Below are 21,044 nucleotides of genomic sequence, written 5' to 3'. Positions count from 1 at the left end.
TTTACTTATTAATATTTATGGGTTTGCAACAGAGATACCTTCCAAATGACTATTTTGAAAGTGGATGGCTAATAGGAAGCAGAAAAAGATATGGTGATATTGGACAGCCTTGATGGATGCCTCCATCTATTAAATGTACCATGTTGTAGTTTAATTGAAGCATTGGCATTATTATACAAAGTGTAAATTGCATTGATAAAATTGGGACCAAAACCAAAAACATTCAAAGACTTAAGAATAAAAAGAAACTCAACAGAATCAAAAGCTTTATAAAAAGCAAGCAAAAGCAAGAAACTGTCATCAGGGATCTAGTAATCTAAATGATCAAGAACAAGTCTAATATGTCTTGAAGTCTTTCTGAAACCTGACTGATAGTCATCAGTTAGGTAGCCTATATCATGGTCTATATTATCTAGAACACATAGCAAAAATCATGGCTAATATTTTGTAATCATTAGCCTATTCAACAGGTTATAGGTCGCCAATTTTCAAGCTGAGCAAGGTTTTGGGATCAAATTTATAACGCCCTCAGTGGGGTGAGAGAGTTCCTTAATGAAGGCTCTTTAATACACTTGGAGAAGAAATGGAGAAAGAACATTTGAGAATTTCTTGTAAAACTCAGAGGTCAGGCCATCATTTCCATGAGATTTATTTAGTTTCAGCTTATCGATAGACTCAGAAATATATTTAATTTGAATAGGAGATTCACACAGAATTTTGCCGTTTGAGTCAAGAGAATTAAAAAGTAAATCCAAATTTTGTTGAGTTATTATGTGCAGCTGTTAGTTCGGGGCACGAGGACGGAATGTTTCGGTGCAACGTAACTGGATGTACCATCTCTGCTCTGGGGGGCGATATTCATAAAAATCCGGCACTTTAATGAATATTTACATATTTGTACATACTGTATAGATTACAATCAACTCTTTACTAATAAAGACGTATATTACAATGCTAAAATCGTATAACCTGCATTGCATCGTTCAATATAAACAATGACATCTAGCAGGAAACCCCTCTATCAGCTATAAGTTCGTGTTACCCGACTTCCTCGGTCTCTTTCTGTAATAGGGAGTCCGGCGGAGAAGTTCAACTCGAACCGCTTGTCACTTATCAAACTCTTCGAAAGTAAGTAAAACTTTAGTTTCCACTAACACGATAGTGGTAAATATGTTTCACTTGTATCGTGTTGCTGCTGAAGTGTTCCGCTGTGCGTGTCGCGCCACGTGGCTGCGAATGAAACCCATGAGTTTAATCCGCTGCAGAGTTTAAAACTCCTTGAACTTGATCCCACTCCATACACATCATACAGTATCTTAACTCATGAGTTTATAAAGCTTCCGTGAAGCATCTGGAGTTGATACTGACAGACAGCACACATGAAGTTGAAGTTTGTGTTTCATATGTTCATAAACAGGGTGGGTCATATGAAGCATCTGTAACGGATCTGTGTGTGTGTCATCTAATCCTGACCTACAGGTCTCTGCTGGTTTAAATCTGGGTTAGACGTGTTGTTGTTGTTACTCTGGTTTAGTTGCTTTTCGTGTCCTTCAAGCCAAAGTCAGTCTCAGTGACTCCCCTTTTTATTGAGCATAAATAAAATGGACATCTATGTCACATGGTAACTTGCAATGAGTTTCTTCATCTTTCTTTTCAACATCTCTTTCTCATTCTTTTCATCTCAAGAACTAATGCAAATTTCATTACATTTTAGGGTTCCATTTGTTAACATGAGTAAACTACATGAACTAATAATGAAATCCTAAAAATACTTCTAAAGCATTTATGACATTTAGCCTACTAATACATTATTAAAATCAATTTGTACTGGAGTTAACATGAACTAACAATGAACAGTTGTGTTTTTATTAACAAACGTTAACAAATATTAATAAATAATGTATTGCTTATTTTTAGTTATTGCATTAATTAATGGGACCTTATTGTAAAGTGATACAAATAATACAACTTGATTGGAGATGACAAACAATAAAATGTTAAATTAACTCCATATGTCATAGCAAACATGCTCTGTGGTGACATTTGGTGAACTGTGTAACAAAGTACACTAACTTAGCATAAAACCTTGTTATTGGCTAGCCTAAATAATTTGTTGTAATAGAAATGCATGGTGTGTTTGTAACCTGAATGATGGATTGTCCCTAGTTTTGGAAGTTGGATTTAGTTTTAGTTTGAAATTTGGCATGACCAAATTTTCACCATTGTAAGGTAGAGACTTTGGTAATGGGAAAAAAACATGGTAGTGGAATATTCCCGTCTATTTTCAACTTGATTGTTGCCATTTACACCATTTATTTGTGCAAAACTGGCAAAATACTGTAAATATTTATACCTTTTAATTTAATTGTTATTAGAGTTCTCTGCACTTTTGCTTCACATCACAGCTGAGGTTAATTTCTAGTGAAAGGCGTTGGGATTGTGTGCATGTTTCTGTTGTTGTTTTTTTCTGTGGCTCCAATTACTTGTCAGATGGCATTTATTACTAAAATGATTGTAGCTTAAAACGTGTTGTAATCAACAGTACGGTGACCAGGAGGGGACATGTTCGGTTCACTTAGTTTTGTTGTGGCCACCACAACATATAAACTCGTGGGAACGTCATAATTTCTCGTGGGCACGAGACCGTATGTTGAGGGAACGACATCCGTTTCTCGTGGCTACGAGTTTTATAACATGTGGGAACCGAATCTTCACACGCGACACGGGCTCCTCCTTTTACCCCGGTCATAATTTACTTTATTATTTGTTAATTTAAGTTTCTCATAATTTGTTTTTGTTCATTGCCTTAAACGGGACTTATTCGTGACCCGAGTATTTCATTAAAGCCAGCAAATTTCCGACGAAAAAATCCATTCAACTTAAGAATGCGCTTCAGGTGTCTTTCACTTACGTACCCATGTCTTAATGCCAGAGACCGCACTATATCTTTATATGACATTCCTAATTCAAAGTAAAATGTTTTTTCACCAGTCATCTCCATCTCCGGCTGCTGTATATGGTTACAGTGTTGAACGATGTCGTTCTCTCAAAATATGAAGTTGTGGCCATGAGAAAAATATGTCGTTTCCTCAACAAAATGATCTCATGGCCACGATTTATTATCACGTTCCCACGATTTAATATGATGTTCCCACGAATTAATATCTCGTGGCAACAACATATTATGACATTCCCACGAGTTTACATGTTGTGTGGCCACGACAAAACTAAGTGAACCGAACATGTCCCCTCCCGGTCACCGTAACAGTATGCCACACATGTAATACTTGATATCAAGTTGAAAGTAAGCCAGAATATATTGAGGCATTTGGCTGTAATTTTGTGCAACTTGTTGGATATGGGCAAAAGTTCAAAAGTTTTCTGTTCGTTTTGTACATCGTTTTGCTCAACTTGCATGGCTTTAAAAAAAAATGAAAAATTCTTTACATTTATTTATCAAAGGGACAACGACAATTTAGCTAATTATGTAATCTTTGGCCAGACTGCACAATAATTTGAATATTTTTTGAATATAATTTTTTTTAAACGAAATTTGAATAAAATCACACTGTCTGAATGCGAAACGTCCAGTAATGTATTGGTTCCCTTGGTGAATCCCTGTGAAAACGTTCTTGCCCTCATGAACGGACTTCTGCTGATGTAAACCGGCTGCTCTGCAAGGCTTCTGGATGCGCTTGGTTGTTTCCATCTCTGCCCTCGTTTACTGTCTAACATCAGCTCAAACTAATTCTTTAGCATGTACCTTATTTGTTTTTCCTTATATGCTGTAATTGAGCTAGAGGATGGAGAACCAGTTGGGGTCTCGAGCCAAAGAAGATACTAGACACGAACAGACAAGGAATCTGCCCAATTCAAATGACGGAAAGAAAAACCGCACTCGTTCTTCCAGGTCTGAAAATCAAGGCTCTGAAGAAGGTCGTTTCCATCATGATCTGACCTCTCAGGGCACTAGAGGAGAGAAGGTTTGGTTCAACAGCAGCCTATATGAGCAGGCCAACGATGCCTATCAGACCTCGTTGAGTGCTGGGAGCGGGACCCCTCCAGTTTCGTCTTCCAAAGACCGAATCCCCCGCACCCTGGTCTTCAGGGCTAAACGAAACGGGGCACAACAATCCCAAGAGAAGGAGAACCAAACGTACACCCGTTCCAATGCGTCAAATCCACAGCAGCGGGGTTCGACCCACCAGCGCTCGTCGTCTGAACCCCAGAGGGATCGGCATTTCCCAAAAAGTAACAGGAAGAGGGTCTTCTCCGAGACCGAGCGCGCCCCTCATAAAAGGGACAAGTATGGCTAGTTTAGGGGCATGGGACAGTTTACTTTTTTTAAGAAACTCTGAAATTTGTCTTTTGACTTATTGAACGGTGTGTTTTGAGTGTGTTTGAGATCATTTTTCTCTTTTCAAAAGCCTCAACCTGGTTTGTGTCACCATTGGCTGCTGGGTGAAAGTTGATCAGTGTGAAACTAATCCGAGGGCTTTAGCACGCAAAGTCTGTCCTGTTGTCTGAAGCCAGTGTCAGCAAAAAATAAATGAAAGGAGTTTTAGTGGTTGAAGGGACTTGGACAATCAATCCAAATAACCATTCTACAAAATCAACGTGAATGCAAGACCTGGACGATGTAGTTTTTTCGTCATCATAAGGTTAGCCAGGCATAAAGTGGGTGTTTACAGAATGTACGAGTTTATTGGTTGGTTTAGGATAGTTATATATTGCCAAACCTTCTTATTTTGTCAGCCTATTATATTCATAACTTCTTTTCAGTGCTTGTTTGTTTTATTATGTTCCTTGTTCTCATTGAGCAACAATATAGGCTAAGTAAAATTGCTGTATTTAGCTAGTTATTGCTGCCTTATTTAAACCAGCAGTTAGCAAGTCCTTCATGGTCACTAAAAGTTTAATCTTGCTCAACAAGTTTTGTTTTTCTCCTCCAACTTTTGGAGATTCTGACTTCTTTTATTATAGAAAAATGGCAATTAAAAAAAATAAAAAAAAAAAATAAATTATTCGGTTGTATTGGCTGCCAAGTATTTAGCTCGAATGCAAGAAAAATCTCTAATGATTAATTGTGTATTCAATTTAACATCCAAATTCTAGAGAATTTGTGAGCTGTCATAATATGTGTAAATACAGGAGAGGAAATGTGGCACGTGGTGCTCGGCTTGTTCCGCTTGATTTATATTTTCTAATGTTTTAATGCATTTGTGATGCACAATTACTCATGAATGAATAACTTTAGAAATGCATTGAAGACTTGCATTTTTGAATTGACTTTTTTCTTTTAACTTTAAGTCTCTTTCTAAAGTTGTATGTTTGCTCTTTGACACAAACTATAATTCTAACTTCCATGTCTACTTTTTTCGTGTTCTTAGCATCACAATGAGTGGACTTCAGGGACTCGCCCAGGAGAACATCTGGTTCGACAAGTCCAGATACGACGAGGCCGAGAGATGCTTCTACGAGGCCAGGAACGGCGTACCTCAGACATCTCAGGTACTGACCACTAGAGATCAGGATGCTGTAGCGAAGCAGTTCCAACAGCACAGTTTGAGGGCCTAAAACTTCCTCATTTGGGTTGTCATACAAGCCGGTATAAGGCTGTAGTTGTCCCAATGAATGAGGGTGACAGAATCCTAATGGTGAGGCATGAATACATGTTTACTCAGCTGCTGTATGTCCAACTATCCAGGTTTCTGCTTTTTCTTTTCACTGCACTGACAGCGCTTCATTATGTACTTCACCTTTGTTTGTTTGCCTGCTTGCTTGCATGCTCACTCTCTGCCTCTTGCTGGTTTGTTTGACATGGGCCTTTTTACCCCGCTGTACCCTTCCAGGAGAGAGATTCTAGTGCCATCCTGCAGGACATTGCTAAAGCCCGACAGAATATCCAGCAATCCCTAGCCGGAGTGAGTACTGCCCCCAAAATGAAAGAACTCATCATAATCTCAACTCTTGGTATTAATCATTTTTTGGAGCATACTGAATTTGTACTGTAATCTTCTTGTGAACCGCATTTAACTAGAGTGATTACTGACGGTCTGTAACTGTCGTCCTGCATGGGACCACTTTGAAGGGCTGATTTAAATCTACGTCATGAAACTTTAACCAAGTTGGAGGTGAAATGAACAGGACAGTTTTTCATTCAGTTGCTGATCACCCACAAGATTGGAGCTACAGTACAAACACTCGCCCTCCCAAAATATCCCTGTGCTATTTTAACATGTGTACGGAGCCCCCTCTGTGCCTTTGGCAGGGAGAACAAAATCAGCTGCAGATATGGATTAGTAAACTGTACATGCAGATTACTAACTCGTGTACACAATTTATGACCTGTAAAATGATTTGTAGTGCCATAATTTTGAGTATAATTAACATATATATATATATATATATATATATATAATAGAAAGTAAACAGACAGCTCAAGTAAACAGAAAATGTGAGAAAAGTGAATCAACAAAGTAATGTGGGTTTTGTTCTGTCCTAAAAGATTAACTTTTGAGTTCAAAATTGATCACATTATGGCCTGGTTTCACAGACAGGGCTTAGATTAAGCCAGGATTAGGCCTTAGTTCAGTTAGGACATTTAAGTAGCTTTAATAAACATGCCTTAGAATGAAAAAAACATTTCTGGTGTGCATCTTGAGACAAAACAATGGCACTGACATATTTTAAGATGTATCAATGCAGTTTGCTTTGTTAAAACAGCTCAAACATGCATTTTAGTCTGGGACAAAATACTTTTGGGCACAGAAGTTGGCATTGTCGCATTTGCCCAGTGAAAACAAATTTTTGATCTGCTGCACTCTATTAGCTGACTTGGTTTTGGTTATTTTGCTTGTGAACCATTTTGTTTTTTTGTAGGTTTATCCAGTTAATTTTGGGGTAAATTTATGAAATCCTGTGCACAGATTCTAAACTGCATTGCTTCAATACCTAAAAGGCTTCATAATTTTCCCGAAACAGACAGAATCTCCCACGGTCTCTTCTCGCTGATTCTGCAGTATTTGATTCCTCTGTCAGCAGTTACTTTACACCTCCCGCATCATCAAAGCATATGCGTTCTAGACATCAACTAAGATTGACACCTCAAAGGTTTTATATAATCCAACTGTGTGCATCTAAAAACACTTATCTATAGCAAACTGTTCTGTCATGCAAGTGGGTCTAGCTTGATCTCCTTCCGTTCACTACATGACATCTTAATTTGTGTTTATGTGCCTGTTCATTTTGCAATGCATGTGCTGTGCTCTGTCGTTCTCAGTCTTGTTCATCTGTCATCATTCATATTATAATAAAAGGAAGCAGGTTGCTTTGCAGCTGCCTGAAGATGTTAGTGTGTGTTTGTGGTTTATGCTTTTATGGCATGTTCTTGGTCTGACTCAGATTCAAGTGCGCAGACCTCACAAGTACACAGCAAACATATGCTTTGGCTTGCATGTTTTTTTCTATTTTCTTCTTGAAAAACTGCAAAGATATGTGCGCAACTGTAATTTTATTAAAAGAGCTATGCACAGTTGCACAAATGTTTAAGCAACCTTTTTACCTCTTTAAAGGGATCATGACATTAGAAATCAAATTCGCCTTACTTTTGACATGAGGTACCATTAAAATATCATGCAAGGTTCATAGCTTAAAACATCCTCCTCGTTATAAACAAAGCACTTTGTGTCGAACCTTCTTAGTGTTTTAAAAATAGCGATTTTGATATTATCATAGAAGTGCCCCAAGCTCTCCCATTCAAAAGGCAATTTGACCGAAAACAAAAATATGGTCAAACTTAAAAGTGGCGTTTCCATCCTAATTATGCTTTTAAACGAAAGTTTGACTCGGGTAGATTAACAAAAAGACCCTAGGTTGCATTTTGGCGAGAGTTATGCTTTAATGGCGTCTTGGATTGCATCAGAGGATTATGTTTGTTCGGAGCATTTTGTTTTGATCTGACAGCAGATTCATTACAAACATATGTAAATGATTTCATAATGTTTGTCTGTAAATTATGGTTTTATTCAAAAGTTAGCCAATCATAATGTGGACGCTGATACCGTTTCTTATGCAATGACATTAGCCAATCATAAGTGTCTGTATTCTGACAAGCCTTAAAGGAGCCGCTTTTTGTGCAAAAAAACCTTAATATAAGTGAACTGCAAGGAACATTTATAATTAAAAAAAAAAATTCATGTCATGACCCCCTTAAACCTAAGCAAAAACTGAATGGCAATGAAAACAGTTAATGCATGCATCTCTTCTCTATGAAAGCTTGTTTCCAAAGTTATTGCGACTTATCTCGCAATTCAGACTTTTTTTTTCTCAGAATTGCTTGTTATAAAGTCAGAATATTGAGATATAAATTCACAATTCAGAGAAAATACCCTCAGAATTGGACTGCAATTGCGAGTTTATATCTAACAATTCTGAAAAAAGAAATCAGAATTGCGAGGAAAAAGTCAGAATTGTGAGAAAAGTAATTATATCTTGTAATTCTGACTTCATAGCTCACAATTCCAAGTTTAAATCCCGCAATTCTGAGAAAAAAGTCAGAATTGTGAGAGGAAAAAGTTTCTCAGTTTCTGTTATAGTCGTTTATCTGTGTCTCTCTTCTGATTTGTTTTCTGGTTGTGGTGGTTAAATGTGAATCTCTCAGGTGAAGACTTCTCTACAGGCTAGTAAAGGGCACACACGCGCTCAAAAACCACGGGAGAGGAAGACCGTAAGTCCTCTGGGGCGGTTCAGTTGCTCATCTGTGTGAAAAACATGTGAATGGAGCCTGGAGCAGCATGGATCATACACACATTTCTGCTTGACTTATCCACAACAGCCTGTTTACTGTGTGACTAGTGTTTTTATGGGAGGTTTTTACACATTAAGGGCACAGACGTCATGCATGACTGTGTTTTCATGCATTGGTTTAAAGTTTTAGCCTTCACCAAAGTAAATTGCATTTATAACAGGATATGATGTTTGAAACATTGAAATAAAAAAAAATTCCCACTTGATTTGCATGCATTCACGTGTTTTCCTGTGGTTTTGAATTGGTTGACAAACCTTTTGTTGGGCATGTCTGCAGTCGCAGCCCTGCATGGTGTGATTTTAACAGTCAGCTGTTTATGAGATGTAATTCACTAATGTTCAGTTCTCCTCCATCTGATTTGCAGAGTCAGAATGCCAGTAAGTCTGAGGATCAGAGTGAGCTGCTCTCTCGTTTCAAGAGTCTAGAACTGGACAACAAGAATCTGCACAAAGGTACATGCGAGAAAAGACAGAGATATGGCTGTTCCAAAACCTAGCAAGTTTCCTACCTAGAAAGCAATTTTCTAGTTGACACTGTAGACACGGTGATTGTTAGCAATGCAATGTGGGCATGTCCATAAATGCACAATTCCCACAGGCTTTCCTACTCTCTAAGATCAACATAAAATGCCTATGTGGACAGTGATGCAACACACTAGGGTTTGGAACAGATTGACACAGCTTGAGCATATTGTGATCAGTGTGAGATTAATGGTGCGTTTGGTTTATCAGTGGTGGATGATCTAAGAGCCACGCTGTCCAAACTGGAGTCCAGAATGGCCACACTGGAGAAAGGCCAATCGCCGGCTTCAAAGTCTGTTACCGTCACCAAGGTAGTTGTGAGATAATGCTATTTTGAAGTCAATAATAACGCGGCCACCTTTGTGCATTAAGAAAATACAACCATAATTCTTTACATACCATGTATATTGTTTTATCTGAAGGCTGCTCCTGTCCAGACGCCCAAGGTTGAGAAACATAACGGTGCTGACGATGATGACGACATCGACCTGTTTGGCAGTGATGAGGAAGATGAGGAGGCAGAGCGTATCAAAGCAGAGAGGGTGAAGGAGTACTCCCAGAGGAAAGCCAAAAAACCAGCCCTCATCGCCAAATCATCCATCCTGCTGGACGTCAAACCTGTACGGGACCTTCAGCGCACACAATCTTTAACCTATCAAGTATAATTTCTTCCTGCTGAGCTCTAGTTTTTGAATGTATCATGTTTCTTTCGTTGATCAGTGGGACGATGAGACCGATATGTCCAAGCTGGAAGAGTGTGTGCGCTCCATACAGATGGACGGGCTCCTGTGGGGAGCTTCGAAGCTGGTTCCGGTCGGATACGGCATCAAAAAGCTGCAGATCAACTGTGTGGTAGAAGACGATAAAGTAGGAACAGACATTCTGGAAGAGGAGATCACCAAATATGAGGACTACGTAAGTGCACAATGTTTTTGGTTGAATCATGATTAAAAAAAAATCTGGTCACTTTAATGTTCAATTAAACATTTTTTTTTTTTTTCTTCACTTTTTGTCATCCAATTTCCATTACTGTAATGTGTCCAGACATTGTACTTCAGCATTTTTACCTTTTATTTACTTTATTATAGTAATTGTTTTATATGCTGTAGAACAATACTGATTATATTATAATGATGTATATTTTACAAATGTTTTATTTATTGCATTACAGTAATTTTAATAAAATGGAGGAAAACATTAACTTAATTGTCATGAAAATAACTAAGATAATTATATAATTTATATTATATAAATTATTTAAAAAAATATATACTGAAAAGACACATCACGTTCACAAGAACCATATTAAACTAATAGCCTTAATTTATGCATTTTTATATATATATATTATATATATTATATTATATTATATTAATAAAAGAAACTTAAGAACAACGTAAATATCATGAAAGTAAATCGCTTTATTATACAAATGTATAAATTAGAGCCCGACCGATATATCGGCGGGCCGATATTATCGGCCGATATTAGGCATTTTCCTAACTATCGGTATCGGCATTTATAATGGCCGATAAATTAATATTTAAAAAAATGCAGCGTGCAGTGATTTATGTAAGGATGGCGCTGCCAATAAAGCACCTAAAAGCTGTCACAAAGAACAGGCAAAAGTGTGTATATAGGGCCATTTTGCATTAAGAGTAGCCAGATGGACACGCGAGACGAGACACATTCAGAATTAATACACTTTTAGTAAACTACAGAACAGCGCGAGCGGGAAGCGGCGCACCTCACAGGCAGAGAACGCGTCCGAGAATGGACACTGCATTAGTGATATAAAACGCACACACACAGGTCTGTTAAATTAAGCAATACTTTTAAGGTAGTCTAATATTTTTCTGACTAACAAAATTACTGACACAGTAAAGGGTAGATTTAAATAAAGAAAAACGAAATTTAAATAAAGAAAACGAAATTTAAATAAAGAAAAACGAAATTTAAATAAAGAAAAACGAAATTTAAATAAAGAAATTAAACGAAATTTAAATAAAGAAAAACGAAATTTAAATAAAGAAAAAACGAAATTTAAATAAAGAAAAACGAAATTTAAATAAAGAAAAACGAAATTTAAATAAAGAAAAACGAGATTAATTTAGATTGATAATAACGGGTAAAAAGGCTAATACATTTTGTTTCTATTATTCTATTTTCCACAATGTCAAAGCAACACAGCTTAACCCAAAACACAAGCTCAGACATGCACTTCGTCCATACAAACTCCGCTGTTCTGCGCTCTAGCCAGAGAACACTCCGGCAGGCAGTCTGCAAACTCCAACCTGTTAACATGGGAGCCGAAATAAAAACGGCCATGCCACGCAGTCAGTGTGTCGCCGGCCTTGTTCAAGCGCAAATGAACCGTTTCGCGGGGGATCCCAGATGTGAAAAAAAAAACGAATGTCAAATTTTCAAATCGAATACCAACCCACCGAACGAATATTCGAATATTCGGGTCCTAGTTTCACGTTTAGTACATTTTGCTTACTACTTATTTAAAATAGTATAAAACTACTGTACATATGTAATTATAAACGTTTTCATTATGATATTATTAATTTTACTTTACTAAAAAGATCTGAGTTCTTCCTCCACTGGTAGATATTAGAGAAATTAAGATTAAAAATAGAAGATAAGGTTTTGTCAGTGACACTTTTGATATATTTATTGATACAAGTTATGTTTTAAATAACGTGAGTAAATTAAAAGACAAAGTCGTTAGTGAAGATTATGCAACAGTATTTAGAATATAATATAATATAAAATGCAATGCAAACTAGTTTGGTTACAGCTCAAATTCTCATTCTATCATTCACCCTGCCTCCATTACATATCTTTGTCACACAAGTGTTTGATCACCACATTTGAGTGATCATTGCAAAACCTTTATATATTTATTCTGTTTATACTGTGTATTCTATATACAGTAGCCTACCCATCAAAAGTTTGTACACACCAATTGGAAAGTGTGTCCAAACTTACTGTACTATAATACACATAAATAATATTGCTACTGTATTATAATATACACATAAATAATATCGGCCGATATATCGGTATCTGGCTTTTTTTTATCGGTATCGGCATCGTTTTATCCATATCGGTCGGGCTCTAGTATAAATTTGATGATTATAAATTTGAATTATATTTATCACAATGACAAAAACCATATTTTAGTCTTAAGCTTAATATGCATTACATATATTTAAAAGCAAAATATTTTTTTTTTGTAATTTTGTGAATTGCAGTGAAATACTGATTTTATAATTATGTATAAACAATTTACAAATGTGTGTATATTGCGTTAAAGTAATTTTAATAAAATATTTCAGGAAAAGTTAAAGAAAAAGTAACTTAATTGTAATGAAAATAATTATGAAATTATATATATAATTTATAATTTATAATAATTTATATATCACATACATATGTATGTATATGTGCTGTGTGTATCAGTATATATTTGACAATGACAAAAAACATATTGGTCTTCAATTATTTACGATATACATTTTAAAGTAAAACAGTAATTTACTTTATTTTTGGGTTAAATATGAACAGAAATGTTTGTGACATTTTTACTCTTTGATAAGATGTATAAAATGTTTTAAAAAATCAAGTTTTATTGACCAAAACTACATTCATTATGTTGTAGGTCCAGAGTGTCGATATTGCTGCCTTCAACAAGATCTGAGCCTCTCACCACGAAGAACCACCTCACACTGGGTTATGCTGCTTTTATATCACACGGTTTCCAATAAACTGTTCAGCCACGTGAACAAACTCACTGTATTGACTCTTTATTAGTATGCTCTTTATTCCTGTCCCAGTTTACAAGATTCCATTAAATTCATGCTTCATATTTGCTTCATAACTATTATTCTTTATTTAAAGGGTTACATGTAGTTCAGCCAAAAATGAAAAGGAAAAATGTAACAAAGAAATATTGTGGTCAGAGTGCTCCTTTTCATAATGGTTGCGTGGGCGGTTTGACAATAGCAAGCCGCTGGAAGAAAACAAACAACATGAAGGTGAGTGAACATTGACATGCTTTTGATTTCTGGGTGAACTGTCTGTTAAACAAAATTAGAGCACAGAATGAACTGCTAAGCTGAGAAGCTTAAAGTTCGACAGAGTTTCAAAGTGGATCCCAGTCCAACCCAGAAACCAGGGTAGAGAGGTTGGGCAAACATAGTCTGCTCTCGATGTAGCAAAAACATGGTGTCATCTGCCAGAGAAACGCTATAAAACGCGAGAGTTCCAGCGCCGCGATCGAGATACACGCCGACTCTATGTGGTGTTGGAGTGTGTATTTCTACACTAAACTTACTGTGCCGGAACAAACAAACAGAATCGGAGAAATCTAAACTCCACGATTTTGAGTTGCATCCCAGTTTTCGCTCCATATTCCCTCCAGTCCTTGGAATTGATTTGTAGGAAACTCCAATAGAAACTCCTCCAGCACCTCCCCACTCCACCTCCCAGTATCCGCATCCAGACAGAGCTTCAGTGCACAGGACCTGAGCCCAGCTGCTGAAGCGCTCCGGGTGACCCGGGTACGGCTGAGGCTCGTGGACCGTCGTGACCTCTGTGTGATCTCCAGAAAGACGGAGGAAAAAGTTGGCGGTGTTTGGGTCTAACGTCAAATCACAGCAGTCTGAAAGAGGAAAGATACTTGGCTAATAAGTCTCGTCTAATAATTTACATTATTACATGGCTCTCTGAAGTCTTATTCTGATTGGTCAGTTGCAACATTCTGCGGTCACTTATTCCCAGATAATGACCGTCATCAATAGCAATGCTGTATAATGACTGCTCATTTGAGGCCAGCGCTTCTTTCTCACGTTTACACCACAGATGGGTGCTGATGCCATCTTGCACCTCAATTATCAACTGTATTTACTGTCAAATGAAACCAATGGCTTCAGTATTAAAGGCACACTATGCAAGATTTGTACCTTAAAGGTTAACTCTCGCCAAAATACAACCTAGGGTCTTTTTGTTAATCTACCTGAGGCGAACTTTCATTTAAAAGCATAATTAGAATGAAAACGCCACTTTTAAGTTTGACCGTATTTCCGTTTTCGGTCAGATTGTCTTTTGAATGGGAGAGCTTGGGGCACGACTATGATAGCATCAAAAATCACTATTTTTAAAACACTAAGAAGGCTCGACACAACATGAAACTTTGCTCGAAGTATCACCAGAGGCTCTACACATGAACTCCAGCATTGAGAACATTGTTTGTGTACACAGAGTTTACCAAAAAGGAAGATTTTGAACAACTCACTGTAGCTGTGTCCGCCAGCAGTTTGACAGTCAAAAATAGTCGATCTCCGAATGTGAATGAACTGACTGAATTTTAGTATTGCTTCTTATATGAGCATCCTTTTTCAAATACAAGGTCAATATTGATTTTCACTAACGACAAAACAACAAATTATCGTGAATTTATATGGAACTAAGCTTAGGAGCTTTCCATCTTTACTCTCCTCCCTGTTACGTTGCATTCAGAGATGAACTATTTTTGACTGTCAAAATGCCGGCGGACACAGCTACAGTGAGTTGTTCAAAATCTTCCTTTTTAGTAAACTGTGTACACAAACAATGTTGTCAATGCTCGAGTTCATGTGTAGAGCCCCTGGTGATACTTCCAGCAAAGTTTCATGTTGTGTCAAGTCTTCTTAGTTCTCTTCACGCTTCAGTGAAATGAGCGCTCAAATATAGAATGGTGATTAAACTGGAAGTACATGTGCATTAAACGGTTTTAATGCACACCTTCCAGCCAATCAAAATCAAGGGTCCCACTTTATATTAGGTGTCTTTTAACTGTGTATTAACATCAAATTAATAATTTTATACAATACACTTATGTACGTACATGTTTTACATTGCACATTATTATTACCTGCATGTAAGTACTTCTGTAATTAATTTATGTAATTACAGCTATAATTACACTGTTATTACACTGTTATAGTTACCATTTTAACCCACCCTTAAACCTATACCACTAAATTTGTCCCTTACCTTACCTGTGTCCCACCTCAGTACCAGAACAAGTCTTTTGCAATACAACATAAACACAATAAGTATATTGTACTTATTTTTTGTTGCAACTAAGTAGTTAAAGATGCCTAATATAAAGTGTGTGTGTTCGATTAAAGCAGCGCATTAATATAGAATGGTGATTAAACTGACAGGAACTACCTGTGGAATAAACAGTTTTAATGTGCACCTTCCTGCCAATAAAAATCCAGTATTCAGACAGAACATTGTATGAGCTAATCAAATATTTCAACTCAAAATTACTTATGCGCAAAGTATGCGTGTAATAAACGGGATAATGTTCATTCAGCTTCGTGTCGGGGGTTCTGAACACCCTGTCAGGGTTTATTTTGCGATAACACACCAGCTGGATGTACATTACCTTGTACATGATAACCAATGTGTGCTAAATCAGAACTCACATTGTAAGAAATCTCCTCTGGTCCTCGGCTCAGTCTGTTGTAAATGTCTATTGGCTGGAAAAGGTCAGAGAGTTGAATTATGTCAGATGCATTTAACTTACACCGGTAAACATGGGTGGGTTGATGTGGTTTGATGACTCACTTGCTGGGAGGGATGTGAGTGTCCGTACCTGTTTCAGTGTTCAACGGACAACTCAGGGAGTTTTCAGCTGACTGATCGTGCTCATCAACTGTAAATATAACAGTGTTCGCTGTCAACAGCCATTTGTGCATCCGCAGATTATAGAATTCAAAGCAGGCGTCGGCTCTGGAGGACTAGATCTTGCGGATCTGTGTTTATATACTCACCTAATTCTGAGATCTTTGTCGATTCTCTGTCAGAGACCTCGCCGACTTTATCTCTCAGCTCTGTGAGAGCTTTTCTCAATATCAGCAAAGGGAAGTACGGATGGACATCAATGCTGGGCCGACCTCCAGTGTCAGGTGGAGCACAGAGCATCTTATAGTTCTGTACAGGTGAGTCAGACAGGTAAAGTTAGTGCGTTAATGTACAAGCAAACACACCTTTTTATTCGCTGCATGGCCCAAATTCCCCAAAGAGAATAAAAGCAACTTCTTTTCTTCAGCTGTTCACATATTGTTTCTTGTGGAGTATCGTAACCTCCAGCACAAACAAACAAATTGAGTTCATATTTCAGACTTCACCTGTAGGAAATGGATATGATCCTCAGTGTTTGAGAGCGCCTCTAGCTCGGCCTCTCCTCTTCTTTGTTCAACTATCTGTTGACTCAGTCGTTCTAGAAGCTTCTCCGTCTGGCTGAGAGCTGTTCTCTCCTCGCCTCTGATCTGCTCTTTCACCTCCGAATGCTTCTTTTCAACGATGCGCAGGAGTCTGATGAAGATCTTCTCACTGTCCTCCTCAAACGCTTGTGCAGAACGCTATTGCAATGACAGAAAGGGTTGTTTAACCCTCTGGCCATGTTCACGTACAGGTCACACTCGCACTGTTCGCTGGTCTAACAGAACGAACACCATAAATGTATCTTTTTTTTAAACAAAATGAATGTGGCTATATTTTTCTTCCTTAGTAATTTTTTCATTCATATTTTGTGTTTTGAGAGCATTTCATGGTAAGCTACTAAACCATATTTATCTCTAAATAATGTCCCATTTAAAAATGTACAATCATTAGGATACATTTCTCAATACATAGGTCAATTTTCTTTACAAAGTTCTAACTAACTTTCAATTTCACATCCATAATGCACTAAACCTCCAAAATACTTCATACATCAACTCATTCTTCTACACAACTGGCAAAGGTTGTTGCCCAACAAATAGACTTTATTATTCATAAAACATTTTAAAAAAACACACTAACAACAAATAGCATTACACAATGTTTTGTTTTGTGAAATTTCTTCACAAAACAAGAATGACACACTCTGCTATTACATGGTCCATGTTTACATTACAGTACAAAACTAAGTTTCGCCTTTTGTTGATGGTAATGAAACACCTGTGTAGGTGTTCAACTACATCTAAGATCTAGATTTGTAACATATTTTGATATGGTATTACTGTATTATGTTAGGTTTTGAACTTAAGCTTAACCGTAAAAAAAAAAAGAGTACAGCATGTACTGTAATTGTGTAAATTGGCCTGTAATTTTGGTGGTTTGTGTCTAAGAAATGAATTCAGACCATTTGAAAGAGTAGTCACTGAATGCTTTTTGTTCCAAAGCAATGATAAATGATCCACAGTTTAGCGCACATAGACTGCTGTTGTGGGAAGTGTTTTGAAAAAGTGACCCTAGTATTAAGAAATGTCCTAGCGAGTGTAAAATTCATATATAATATTCATACAAAACTGATTATCAATTGGGACACTTTTTGGTGGGTGGCCTACTTATTGAAGACAAGAAACACTCTTGTGTATAACCCAATACATATATAATAGGGTCGTGCAATCCCAAGTTAGTGTTTTCAGACATAATTATTGATACTGCATTTTGATATGCAGTTCATAAGTGTGTGTGTGTGTGTGTGTGAGACGGTCTTTTTTGCTCTCTATAGTGTCCAGTTTCACAGACAAGGCTTTAGCCTAAAATGTTTGAGCCATTTTATTTGAAAGCAACTCACACTGATATATCTTAAAATATATCTGTGCCATTGTTTTGTCTCAAGATACACACCGGTAATGTTTTTTTTCTAAGGCACGTTTATAAAAGCTTCTTAAATGTCCTGATTTAACTAAAACCTAATCCTGGCTTAATCTAAGCCCTGTCTGTGAAACCAGGCCTATATGTTTTAGAGAGTTTAACACATTCATTGCTGATTTGTAGTTTGAATCCCACAAAAATTGCTCTGTTTTCATGTTTCTCATTCATATGGTGTTCACCGCCAAGTTTTGTTCCATTCCTCTGAAGTAGTTTTTTCCCCTCTCGAACAGGACGAAGGGTTAATAAAGCAAAAGCACAGATGTGTTCTACACAAAAATAAGCAATCTGTCATTATCTGAAATTTTCAGCAGTAGACCTACCTTGACGTATTTCACAATGTCTCTGAGTTCCTTTTCTCGTTCCTTGCACCTCTGCTTTGACTTCTTCCACGCTTCCTCGAGATGTTTCTGTTTGAAACCCGTGCACGTGAGAATTTATGCCATCTTCAAACTCTGTTTTGTGCAATTCAAAGATTTTCTTTACAATTTCTGTTACCTGTTTTTCCGTCCTCTCCTCCATCACCGACACCACGCTGTGCCCCTTATGGCCGTCTTTTAAGCACGAACTACAAACGCATTGTTGGTCTGTGCGACAGTAAACATCCCGCAATTTATTGTGCCGTGAACAGATTCTTTTCTGTGCTTGTTTTGTAACTTCAATAAGTGGATGCATTCTACTGCGATTCCTTTCATTGTGAATCTTCAAGTGAATTTCGCAGTATAACGTCTGACATTTCACACAGAACTTAACAGCTCGGTGTTTCTTCCCAGTGCAAACGTCACACTCCACATCCTCTGCCTTCGCACCAGGATCTTGAACGCCGGTTCTCCTCAGTTTTTCCACTACATCAGCCAGCATGGTGTTCTTCGACAGCGCAGGTCTGGGGCTAAAGGTGCGTCGACACTGAGGGCAGCTGCATTCCTCTTTTAACTCGCATTTCCTCCAGTAACCTTTAATACACTCCATACAGTAACTATGTCCGCAGGGAATAGTGACCGGCTCCCACAGCACTTCCAAGCACACTGAGCAACAGAACTGGTCCTTATCGACAGAGATATTTGTTCCTGCCATTTTCCCCTACATGTGTACAGTCAGAGGAGAGTGAAATGAAAGGCAGTAAACTGGTCGCCAAGGACAGAGAGGACGAAACAATGATTGTTTGTGTATAAACTGGGCGTGAACATAATGCAGGTACAGTAGAAGCTTATCAGGTTTCAGTCCGAAACAGCCTGAAGCGGCCAATCACACATAAGAACAGGAAAGGGCCACTTCTTTGCTTTTATGCAAATCGAAGTTCCAGGTGGGTAAACTTGCTTTACATGCAGCATACATACATTTTATTTTGTGAGAAAAAAAAAAAGAGGAAAGTCCCTGCTTTCTACTGATATAAGTATTGTTTCTCATTATTTAAATAGTGGTTGTCATAAAACACGTTTTTAAGAAAGTATCCATCAATTTCTAAATATATTCTTCAGTCTCGTTTCATTGAACAGGGGTTCCCAAACATTTTCATGCTAAGACCCACCAAAACCATTTGAGAATATAAAATAAGTGCATTTGTTATTTTTTAGTTCACATTTGGTATTTTCTTTGGCATAATTTTAGTATTATTATGGGAAACATGAATAAAGACATGAGCGTGAGATATAATCTGCAGACAAAAAGAGAATATATTTTGCTTTCTTTTGCTTCCTTATTTCTTTATTAGATAATGATGCATATCACATTGAAATTACAGTTCAGTAAATGAGTCATATGTTGATTCAGTAGCGGCTCTGATGGATTCAATGAGTTCATACAGTAAAGAATTCAAAATGGTAGTCTTTTTCAATGATTCATTAAGAGCGTTTTGTTTTTGTTTTATTTTATTTTTATTTTATTGAGACTACAAGGTCAAACTGCACGGCAACTCAAGATGAGGTACATTAGTGGCCAAAAGTAATTCCAGCCTAGGAAAATTGGCATCATCCTTTATTTAAATATTATTACAAATGTATAAATGATTTTGTAAGCATAATGCGTAGTTGTGCTTGGAGTCAATTGTTTTATTTGTGATAATGCACTGAAACTTGCCAAATTGTGCCGGCATAATTTTTTGCCAGGCTGACATACAAAGAAATAATGAACACATGCAAAAACAGGAGAGAACCAATTAAATATTAATAATGTATTATGTTGTAGTCAATGTATGCTTTTCCTGTGAGCTCTTTGTTTTTCTATGCATTTTTTTTTTCATAGTGAAATAAAACCTGCAGATGTAGTGTGCCTTTTTTTGCCCAAATAATTTTGTCAGAACCTTAACCAAGTTTAGTGTTTTGTTCTTCACTCATATTTAAAAAATATAAAATATTTTCCTCATATTTTGATGGTTTAATTGAACTTGTACGGTCATTAAAAACAAATATATTTCCGGACAACGCTTTTGGACACTATATTTTGTCTCTATATGAGGTGCTCTAACTTCTGAGGATGGTGATACATATACTAACCATACTAATAAACCTTTTCTTCATAACACTTTTGCAACTACACATGAAGTTTTTGAAAATATATACTGCCATTTCTCTTTGCTAACCTGAGCTGTTTTACTTAAGCATTAAATGAATGCCTTCAAGCTAATATATACATATAACTGATTTGCATAAGGTGTTAGAGAAAATAAATTCAACAAATTAACTTAATTTTCCATCTTTACATTAGTTGTAAAAGGAAACTACTTTCTGGAGAGGCAATACAAATTTTAATGTTTAAAAAAATAAAATAATAATAAATGCATAAAGGCCATCTTCACAATTTTATATTTGTCCCCAAAACTAATTTTAAATATTTAAAAATAAGTATTGTGTTTAAAAGATCCTGTAAGATAATGTGTTAATTACACATATCATCAATATAAAGATGACTATGTTTCACATTTTTATTTACAAAGAAGCAAATGTAAAGCTCATATGACAGACCCAGATTATAAAATCCACCTTCATAATTACAGGCACAGATTTTTTATTTTTTTT

At 36.8% G+C, this 21,044-nt stretch overlaps 2 protein-coding genes across 9 annotated transcripts; one reads left to right on the top strand and one right to left on the bottom strand.

The window, feature by feature from the left end:
* The first annotated feature begins 796 nt into the window (after positions 1-796).
* Positions 797-13,125, top strand: eef1da (eukaryotic translation elongation factor 1 delta a (guanine nucleotide exchange protein)). 8 transcript variants are annotated; one of them, XM_084118731.1, is made up of 10 exons: positions 1,062-1,128; positions 3,801-4,306; positions 5,391-5,511; positions 5,853-5,924; positions 8,663-8,728; positions 9,174-9,261; positions 9,541-9,641; positions 9,753-9,950; positions 10,051-10,245; positions 12,998-13,125. In XM_084118731.1, the coding sequence occupies exons 2-10, from the start codon at positions 3,804-3,806 to the stop codon at positions 13,034-13,036; spliced, it is 1,383 nt and encodes a 460-aa protein (XP_083974857.1). In that variant the 5' UTR covers positions 1,062-1,128; positions 3,801-3,803; the 3' UTR covers positions 13,037-13,125. The 8 variants fall into 8 exon arrangements, with proteins under 8 accessions (XP_083974862.1, XP_083974861.1, XP_083974863.1 ...); XM_084118730.1 differs by having other exon boundaries at positions 3,797-4,306; XM_084118735.1 differs by lacking the exon at positions 3,801-4,306 and having other exon boundaries at positions 1,015-1,128.
* Positions 13,126-13,128: 3 nt separating this feature from the next.
* ftr87 (finTRIM family, member 87) lies at positions 13,129-19,104 on the bottom strand (the record flags this gene model as incomplete). Its single annotated transcript, XM_084118729.1, has 7 exons — positions 13,129-13,999; positions 15,813-15,866; positions 15,983-16,042; positions 16,161-16,320; positions 16,518-16,751; positions 18,354-18,440; positions 18,529-19,104. The coding sequence occupies 7 exons, from the start codon at positions 19,102-19,104 to the stop codon at positions 13,449-13,451; spliced, it is 1,722 nt and encodes a 573-aa protein (XP_083974855.1). The 3' UTR covers positions 13,129-13,448.
* Positions 19,105-21,044: the final 1,940 nt, after the last annotated feature.

The sequence above is a fragment of the Abramis brama genome (assembly GCF_963993115.1).
Source record: "Abramis brama genome assembly, chromosome: 7".
Taxonomy (NCBI): domain Eukaryota; kingdom Metazoa; phylum Chordata; class Actinopteri; order Cypriniformes; family Leuciscidae; genus Abramis; species Abramis brama.
Note: the sequence above shows the minus strand (reverse complement) of the source record. Positions and strands in the feature narration are given on the sequence as shown.